Source organism: Dermacentor variabilis, chromosome 2 (genome assembly GCF_050947875.1).
Source record: "Dermacentor variabilis isolate Ectoservices chromosome 2, ASM5094787v1, whole genome shotgun sequence".
Lineage (NCBI taxonomy): Eukaryota > Metazoa > Arthropoda > Arachnida > Ixodida > Ixodidae > Dermacentor > Dermacentor variabilis.
In genome coordinates this window covers 28,426,766-28,436,790 of record NC_134569.1, presented here as the reverse complement: position 1 = coordinate 28,436,790, position 10,025 = coordinate 28,426,766, and the positions used below count along the sequence as shown (strand labels likewise).

The following is a 10,025-nucleotide window of genomic DNA, read 5'->3' as shown; positions in this document are numbered from 1 at the left end:
TCCAAGGAGCACAACGTTTTTATTTTACAGGAACATGGTGGCAAGCTGCTTGGATATTTACAGTGCAGTTTGCGCTATTATGGGGAATCGTCCACTTGAGAGAAAATCGCACACACGCATAGAATTAAAAGGGGCAGCACAAACCTCAGCACAGCCAAGAAACAAACTGCAATGTTCTTTACCACAGTCCTCACCACCTACACAAAATGGAACCCCTTTTAGAGTTCACAACAAACTTCACATCGCCTTGCACAACGATGCACTAGAGTGGCCCAGTGTGTTTCGACTGCGTCGAACCAGGCAAGTGACACCACGGATGGGACCCCTCTAACATCCCAGTGTGGGCAACGCACACACTGGACTCTGTTCATGGGTCTACAGTTGTCTTCTCCTTGAAGTACCGATGGCGCCAAACCACCAAGACAAAGACATGGTCAAGGCTTCCTTGCGGCACTAAATTTTTGGCCCAAATGGCACACCCATTTTTGTGTAATCTTCAGGTGCTGGAAGCATCAAGGCTAGTCTTCAGGCACTGCTGGTCAGTGGATGCCGCGCACTGCTTCAACACCCCCATGCCAACAAGGGTGTTCATATGCCACACTACATCCTGTGGTCGAGGAGGCCTGGGTATTGACTCCTTAGACCAGTGGAAAGCCCACCATATGCCATGCAAAAAGCCTCAGTGGGGGACTGAAACGGGAGGCAGACCTTGCACAGCTCTGGTCACAAATATCGAAAAGGTTTGATACCTGTGGCAAAAGCTGCTTTTGAAATCACTAGAACAAACAATTTTCATAGAAAGATGGAACAAAACCCAAGCTCCACATTTCTTTAAGATGTGACACAAATGGCTGCGAGCAGCTTATGGAAAAGATGCTTACATTGCAGCACCGGACAGCTAAATGCAGGCATAACCATGAAATCCCAAATCATGCAGCTTTAGTTGCTTCAGAGGTAAGCGCACTTACACAAGTTGATACATGTGCAACATTGTAGGACAGGTCTCTTTCCTTAGAAGAGTAGCCTGGAGGACATGGAAAGGTGACAGCTTTAATGGCAACTGTAGAGTGAGAGTGAGCAGACAGCACATGCCAAGTTAACGCAACTATGCATGTGCTCTGACCTCAAATGTTGTAGTATCCTTGTTTACGTAAAATTGACCACGGAGAGACTCGCACAAAGTGAGGAGTCAACATCTGCACTTCGCACGCCTCTGCCTACAAGCTTAGAACTGCTTCTGCTGCTCCAGTGCATTTCATCAAGGAGCCTTCTGAAGTAGTGCGCATGATGCGACAGCCTTCTGTAGTGACTGTGGAGCAAAGTACATGCACACCGCAGACACGAAGGTGTGCTTCTGACCCTAGAGAGCGATAAGCAGGCAGCACATTGAAATCCTCACAACTCATGCCCGCATTGCAGAAACACTAGTGTTGCGCAGGAGACAGAAAAGAGAGAAGGGGGACCGAGAGGGAGAGCTTTCTCGTTTCCAGTTTATTTACAAAGGGGGATGAACAAGGTGAGAAAAAACATGCCACGCGGAACATTACAAACCAAAAAAATAAATAGTCGGAGAAGCTAATGCCACTCAATGTAAAGCAGTGGGGCCCCGGCGCGTATTGCTGTGCAGCCGGCATGCTTTACACTCTCTCTCCTCTTCTCACGCACACGAGCAGCAGAAATTTTGACCATGGTCTTGGTTCTGTCCCCTCCTACTTAGCGCCATTCACCAGGGAGGCCTCATCCTGGCGTGGCGGCCTGGTCTTGGCTGGTGCACCAGTTGTTGCTGGAGCAGGTGTTGCTGCGTCCGCGCGCACCTCCCCATTCACCTTGCGAGTGGCTGGCCGTTCCTTTGGCTCAGACTGCGTACACACATGAAGGTAAGCAAATTAAAAAAAGACAAAAAGGGGGAGGGGGTGGGTTTAAGTGCCAAACCACAATATGATTATGAGGAACATCGCAGTGCAGGACTTGGCACTAATTTTGACCACCTGGGGTTCATTAATGTATATACACTAGAACTTTTGCATTTTGCCCTCATCAAATGCAGCCGCTGCGGCCGGGATCGAACCCAGGACACAGCTCAACAGTGCAACAGCCTCTAGGCTATCGCGGCAGGAATGAAAGCAAACTCACGAGACATACCACTAAGGAGCACTCTATTTGCCTTAAGAACACTACCTGAATGTGGTACAACCACAAACAACGGTGAAGGCCTGCCTAGGATGGTAAACATACTGCAGAGAAAGAAATGGGTGCACTACAGTGACGCAAATAGAGCGGTGTCTTGCATCCTAAACACTTGTATATACTTGTCATTACAATTTAGACTGCAATATTGGACATACAAGCATTCACTCCTTTTGCTTAGTGTACAATCCATTTAAGCAAGCCATAACAGATGCACACCATTTAACTTAAAGGGCCGCTAAACCACACAGAGGTAGAAATTTAGCTGCATTACAGTTGTGCATGAGCCTACAACGAACATATAGCCTCGAGAATTTTCCGAAATGGTGCCGTAATAGCGGAGTTACACGTGTTTGATGATCAAAATGCGGCCCTCGCTCGTTTTGCTCTTCGCTACTCTCTGTTCATCAACTGGGCTCTTCGCCAAGTGCTCTTCCATATGTCACGTGTCATACGTCACTGCCAACACCCTTTTAAACACACTGTCCATTTCCGGTTACCGCGACTCTGCGCTTCTCGGCTACCCGTTGTTGCTGCGAAGCGTGTCGTTATGGACGCAGTGTTGTGTGCACGCCTAGAAAGGCTTGCCAATATAATCGATCCGTATGGGGACACGCCGTGCCGAAGTACCTTCGCGGGAGATGAACAGCTGCCGTCACCACCTTGCCCAGACCATGGCAATGATATGGGTTGGTGCGTTGTGCTGTTTTCGCCTACTCGCTGTTTGCCCTTCCCCTGCTAATGGCATCATAAATGCAGGTGTGCGTGCGGTCTATGTGTGGCGAGCACAAATGCAGAGAACTTTCTGCAAGGAGGTGACAAAAGTCGTTGCTAAAGGAAATGACAACTGCATTACATGGCACCCATATTTCCCCAGCACATGTCCGAGTTCTCGAGGTGGCGTATTGCGCTTTCCGGGAGCTCGGCATGCAAATATATGAAGAATTGCACAAGTGAACAAAATATGGATTCATTACTACATTACTAAATTAACTCACTGAAAAACCTCCAATTCACTCAAGCCAGGCATTGTGCAGGGCGTCATCATGACGCAGCCGGTGTCACGTAGTTTTTTTCCAGTACCAGCTCTTGCAGCCAAGCACAGAACACAGATGCCTTATAGCAATTGCAAAACTCTGCCGGACTCTGTTGGAGCGCAAGCAATTTAGCACTTGCTTTGGGGGCCGTAGTTACCGATTTGAGAGTGCGCACAAGAGAGAAACACGACGACATGCAGAGACTAACGCATGGAGACTAACGCAGACTAAGGCTACGTTCCCACTTGGAAGTGGAAAGCGTCCGGAAAATCTTTTCTGCGCATGTTCAAGATGTTCACATTTGTTTCGCCAATGCAACAGAAACCACTGCCGCTTTCACCCACATCCATCTAGTCAGTGTACCTTTATCCGCGTGATGGTGCTGTTCTTCACACCATTTCAAGTGGCATGTTCATTCACTGCCCCATCGGTTATCAAAAGCTGTCATTTTGCGTGACTGCACGTGTCGTCTTTAACTTTCGTCTGCCATGGATGAGGAAGAAGACATAGTTTTGATACCTTTAGCTAGTTGTTCTTCCTAAAAATGGAGAATGAACAAGGGAAAATTACAAATTTTACGACCGGATGTTTACATGCTAGTGCAGCTTCCGGTACAGAGGAACCGCTTTCCGCTTTGCCGTGGCGAAAAATTAGGTCTGAGACCGATTGGGCTCACCGCCTGATTTTCCGCCCGTTTCACCGCCTAGGCGGGCAGATTTTGTCAAGTTTTTTCTGCTTCCGCCTGCTCAGAGACAAAGTGTGAATGTAGCCTAACTAGAAATAAATCTATTGTTGAAATTTAGCACTGTGTGTGTCAGATGTGCCTTTCTGTTGTCCTTGTTGTTCAGCTTGTGCTACAACAACGATATGAGACATGCTGTATCAACAAGCCCCCTTCTGCTATCCTCAACAAACCTGCCCCCACGACGGCTTTGCCACAGTATGGAGCAACACGTGGAGCAACCTAAGCAGCAACACGTGCGAGTGCACACAACCATAACTAGACTGTGCTAGAATACGGCCGAGTGGGACGAGTGGCTGGGGCAGCACATGCTTTGCAGTGAGGCGCGCGGCAACGAAAAATACTGTGGCAGCGCTGTGACAGAAGTGGACTGGGCAGCATCAAGGTTGCGCTGTTGGAAACTGCTGGCAATTCTGCTCAGCGGGGTTACTAGTACTGCTTCACGCACAGCTTGTTTGCGATCATACCGTTCAAATGGTGTTTATAACTGGATATGACATGTATTTATGCCTCAGGAATAGATGCCCTTCTTTCTCTTCTGAACTTTATTTTTAATGCTGCTCGGTGACTGCGCGTGCATTGCAGTCAGTGTCAGATTTCATTCTACTCAAGCTACCTCGTGTGTGCAGCTACAGTGCGCAGCAGTCGGGTACGCCCATCACGCCACGGCACCTTCAAGGGTGTTGCAGGAAAGCTTACTGCCCATCAACAGAGCGCACGTGGTCTAGGGTGGCGGAGTTCGATGCATCTATTTTACGTCCGACCCAGTTCAAAACAAAATATTTTAAATGCATACAATTTTCCAGGTGATACAGAATGTGTTCGATATACGAAATAACTCGATATATCCATGCTAGATATATTGAGGTTTGACTGTACGCTAATTTTTGACCCGTAAGCTGTGTGAAATTTTTTGTCCAGTCTGCACTTCACAACAGACAACAAAAGAAAATTCGGTGCCCTTCCACTCTGGGAAGAAGGATGACCTGCGAAGCTGTGTATATGGGCTTCTTAATGACGAACTGTACCTCTGCCACAGGTCGGCCTGATATACTATCTTTGGTATCAGCCCCCGTATGGGAAGTGGAAGTGCATAGCGCCTGTGTCACCTCAGCCGCGGGTCGGCCCGGCATTGACAAGATAGTGGGGAAAGTAGTTCTTAACAGCTTCGCTGTAAAGAAGAAAAAAAAAAAAGGAAAAGCAGCAGCAGCACATTAGCCTAATTGCTACATAGTGGATATGGCATTGCGCTGTTAACTCTAGCTCACGGGTTCAAACCAGGTTGCGGAATTCGATGGGAACGAATTGAACACTCGTGTACTTCTGTTTAGGCGCAAGTTAAAGAACCCCATATGGTGAGAACTGAACAATGTGCCTCATAAGCATATCACAAGGCGTAAAACACTAACATTTAATTAAGGGAAAATGAGACATCCACCCATTTGTAGCAATTACTACAAAGGAAACCCATATGGGGTCCTCGAAAGAAAAGCCTCGCAAATGAAGAAGAACTTTATTGAATAAAACGCTCAATGGGTGGAGCCCCTAGAGAAGGGTCCCGCTGGCTTTCGCGCACCGTCTCGCTTGTCGGATGATGGCTCTTTGGACCTCTTCCTGCGAACTGGACAGCACCGCCTCCCATTTGTGTACGCTCCGTAATTTCTGTGTGTCTTTTGTGTATATGCTGTGCATGCCCATGAGATGTGGTCTAAGGTTGGCGTGGCCCAAGCCATGGGCATGTGTCCGTATATCTTTCGGGATGAATTTTATGGGGAATGCTGAAGAAAAATTCGTCCTGGTCCACGACTTGAATCAGGGACCACTGCCCGTACCCATACGAAGAACCTGTATGGGTTTCTATTGTAGCAATTGCCATGATTAGGTGGATGTCTCATTTTCACTTAATTACTTCTCTCCACCTTGCGGGTTTCTGCAGAACTATAACGGCAAACGCTAAAATTTGTTCAATTAAGAAGAAGGAAAGGTAGCTGCGGCCATCGGCTCTTTTCTCGGGGTGTAAACGAAAAAAATTACCATAAAAACCGGAATATAGATAGGTCGAACTTTTTTTCAAAAAATTATTGCGAAAAGTCGACCCTCGTCTTGTATACCGGACATTGGCGGAAAAGCTACGGAAGTCTTGCAACAATGGGCGGATAAAGTAAAGAGCCGCTTTCGCCATCAGCAGCAGCGCGGCGTGGCAACATTGTGGCACCGCCAATTTGCGTTTACACTGTCACAGGTTAAAGGCTGCTTTTTCATTTTGTTTCAAAATGAGTGGAAGCCGACTGCAATTCACCGTCGCCTTCAAGAAATAGGCGATTGAGTGCACGGAAGCGCACGCCAACCTCGCGGCACAGTGCGAATTTTGAGTATCCGAAAAGACCATTTGGGACTGGCGGAGACAGAAGCAGCAAACCAACAGAAAACGTAATTTCGTGGACGGACAGCAGAACTGGAAGACAAGGTTGGGGAGTTCGTCTGGGACCTGTGTGTAAGATCGCTGTCTGTGACTGCCGAATGCATCCGTTTAAAAGCGGTAGAGATCTCGCGCGCCTCTGGACTGGGCAGCGAGAAGCACTCGTCATCCGACTCTAGTTCGGACGACTCTGATCAAATGTGTTGCTCTGATTCAGAGTAGCGCTTGCGCACTTCGTGCCCTTCTGTGTACTGTACACTCGGCCAATTTTTAACAGTATCGTACGACCACCGACCCGCGTGTTTGTCAGCACCTTATCACAGCATGGAGCGGCGAAATAGCGAAAGCGCATGTGTACACATGCGTGTATCTCATTTGTTTCGCCGCTCAGCGCCGTTAATAAGGTTCTGACAAGCACGCAGGTTGACGTTCGCGCGATATTGTTAAAAAATTGGCCGGGTGCACATGCGAGCAGCATTTAAATAAATACTGTTACTGTTGTGCATGAGTCGCATTTTCTTTTTCAAGGTAAGGGTGTTTTTCAGTACTTTTGCCATTGAAAAAGATTTTCATCTTTAGAATTCGTTAGTTGGGGGATTGGCCTATATTCCGGTTCGACCTATAGTCCGGTTTTTACGGTATTCTCGAGTCCGATTTCTGAGAAAAACATGTTACGCTTATGTTATATATTATAACTAAACGTAGTGCCGTTCCCAACTGTACGTTAACTCAACTAAGCAGCTTCTGTATTATAAATGGCTGCTTTCAGTTATCTGGTGCACTAACATAAGGACAATAATGAAGCATTTAAACGAACGGCATGCCTCACATACATGCAGAGATAGTTGTAGATCTATGTTCGTTGAAGAAGGTAAGTGTGGTACCACATTGGGCACCCAGATTTAATGGGTTGCAGTCTTAGAGACATGGTGAGACTGCCAAAAAAATGTTTTCCTTGCCTGAATCAAGTTAGCAGATTTACAGGCTGCCCCAAAATGGGGCATTTATATTGAATGACAGCTAGGAACTTGTTCAGCAGAACTGATTAGAACCTGTTCATTAATTCTCTCAGAAACTGGTGTGCCTCTATGCAACAGCCACGACTCTCCAGCAGCACAATCATTCAGAATAAGAGTTCTCACTTTTGAAGCCTCTTCGAGACTTCAACAGTGCTGTTATGCATTAGATTCATACGGAAATGGCTATTCGATAATTTCGAATAAAGTGGAACATCGGTTAACGTCCCCCGGTTTTACGACGGATCAGCGCAGTCCCGACGAAATCCACATAGAAGCAATGCATTAAAAACCCCGGTTATCCGATGCAATTTTACGCCTGACTCCTGTTCTACGAAGACCCTCGCGAAGTGCAGGACAGAACGGCGGACGGAAGGAAAGTGTCACGGGTCTTTTCTTCACGCCTTTTCGAGAAAGCCTTGTTTTCTTCACAATCACTTTTAATTCGACACTCTGCTGGGGTAGGATAACAGGATAACAAGGAACGCCATAGTAAAACGATGCACGTTGTTGAATGAAGCAGTTTCCAGAGCCTGTACTTGAGCAACTTCAGCCATCTTGAGATTGACGTCTTCTAGTGGGAATTTGTGGAGAATGTAATCGCATGCTGCCGTTAAGTACAGACGTACAGCAGAGAAGAACTGCTCTCTCTCAATGCAGCTCATGTCTCAACCACAGAGTAGGTTGTGCTGCCAATTACTGTTTTCATCACCTTTCTGGTTCTCTGCAGCTCCATAATCAATTTCTAGCAATGGATGGCATGCCTTGACTGGCTGCCTTGACAACACCTGGGCGCACAAATCTGGTCAGGAGATCCTCGAAAAGGCAGTTCAAGAAGCCAATCAGTACATGAATCTGAGGAGCCTGTGCCTGAAGAAGGCAGTTTGCCTTCTCAACAAGCGCTATAACATTTTGGAGAAAAAGACAGCAAGCTCTGTTTAGCTCTGATGACAAAAAATAAAACAGGCGCCCCTCACGAGTCACGTGGCTGGCTTCCCCAGAATCCTTGGTATGAAGTTTCAGTTTTTTTGTTTGTTTGTTTGAGGTTGTAGGAGTTCCTTTGGTCTACCGGGCGCAGTCGTATCTGTGCCTCTGGCTTTGAACTTATTCGCCATTGCGAGGAGACCCTCCCCCCAAATGCCTGCCCCTCTACTGCGCGCTGTTTTGGCCGGGCGCCGCTTCCCGCGGCGCCATGCTACGTGGACCTCCGATTGGGTCATGCGGCGTGATGTAGGGAAGAGGCCCTCATTAGGGAAGATCGCCATGGGCGAGGGAGTCGAGCTGAGGCAGGGATGAACGCCGGTCCCGAGAGGCAAGCGGCAAGGTACGTGAACGACCAGCTATTTGTCACTCGCCTTGGCCTGGGGACGTTCACGTGTTTTGTCAGCTTGCTTAAGTCTGGCTTGCTAAGTGGCTCTGTGTTCCGCCCTTGCGGTAGTTGCAGGCACTCGGTGCGTCACATTCTGCGTGTCCGAACCGTCGCTGACCAGTGTGTGTGACGGGAAGCGCTAGGTAGTGTTTGCGAACGCATTTCGGCCTACGTGCACGAATCATTGTTCGACGTGGCGTGGCACCTGCCTTCCCCTGCCATCGGGGGCAGAGTGTGCCCTGTGTGTTTGGGTGAAGTTTGGTATGTGCTGGCTATATTGTAATCAATAAATGCATTAACTGTCCTGGACGTCTCGTGTTCCTGGAAGAGCGCCCATATGTACGGCCAGAGCCGGCCAGGCCTTTCGGCTCGGTGCTCGAACCTGCAGTGGGTCTATCACCGTGCGCCGTCGTGAAGCTCCACTTCTCGGGGGCTACTTGGCAATGCCGTGCAGGGAGACGTAGGGTGACATTTTACACAAAATTCTGAAGGGCTGGCAGGTATGCGATAACACTCCTGCGAAAAATTTGCACCAGCAGCAAAGAATACGCTTTATTACTGCTACAGTCGCATACTGTTTATTCGGACCTCCCGGGGACTGCGGAAATGTCCGAATAAACAGGTGTTCGAAAAAGCAGATTAAGAAAAAAAAAAAAAAAAAAAGAACTATTTCCATGCACTTATTCGGGCTCGACAGTAGGCCTGAAGAAATCGTGAATGCGCCATTGCACGCTGTTCGGTTTATGCGCAATCAGATAAGCCTGAATCTTGGAGAGGGTCGTACGGGCGGCTGAAAGCAGTCACTGCTCGTACTCGCTCTGCATGCGACGGCAGTGTAGCACATGGTGCGTCATCTTCTGACGTCCCTTCGTGGGGCAGCAAGGAGGCTCTGTTCAAAACAAAAATGGCGCCCAGCTAGTTGAACCATGCACCGGTCAGAGTCGGTGCATGGTGTTCTCGATCGAGTTGGCCCAAGGAGAGTACGAAAAATCAGACGAGAGGTCGCAAGGTGTCCGAACTTTCAGCAGTTGTTATACATTATGGTCTATGGGGAGAATGACGGTGCCGCGAAGCAGAATGAATAATCGAGCATGTCCGAATTTTCGGAGTCCGGAAAATCGATAGGCGACTATACTGTGTTTGGTAGAGCTCTGTGTCACGAGATGGCTGCACCGTGCAGACCATTGACGTTTGTGGTTTTGCTCATCCCGTGAAATGGCACGGTCAAACGGCGAGGCCCAGTCCCCTTGTGCTT

General features: G+C 48.1%; 1 protein-coding gene across 1 annotated transcript in view; it reads right to left on the bottom strand.

The window, feature by feature from the left end:
* The window catches only part of Fmr1 (synaptic functional regulator FMR1), a 73,311-nt gene continuing 63,286 nt past the window's right edge, over positions 1–10,025 (bottom strand). Inside the window, exon 15 of the mRNA XM_075680023.1 lies at positions 1–1,859. Within this exon, the coding sequence (XP_075536138.1) occupies positions 1,710–1,859 (150 nt within the window). The 3' untranslated portion in view covers positions 1–1,709. The remainder of the gene's footprint in view (positions 1,860–10,025) is intronic.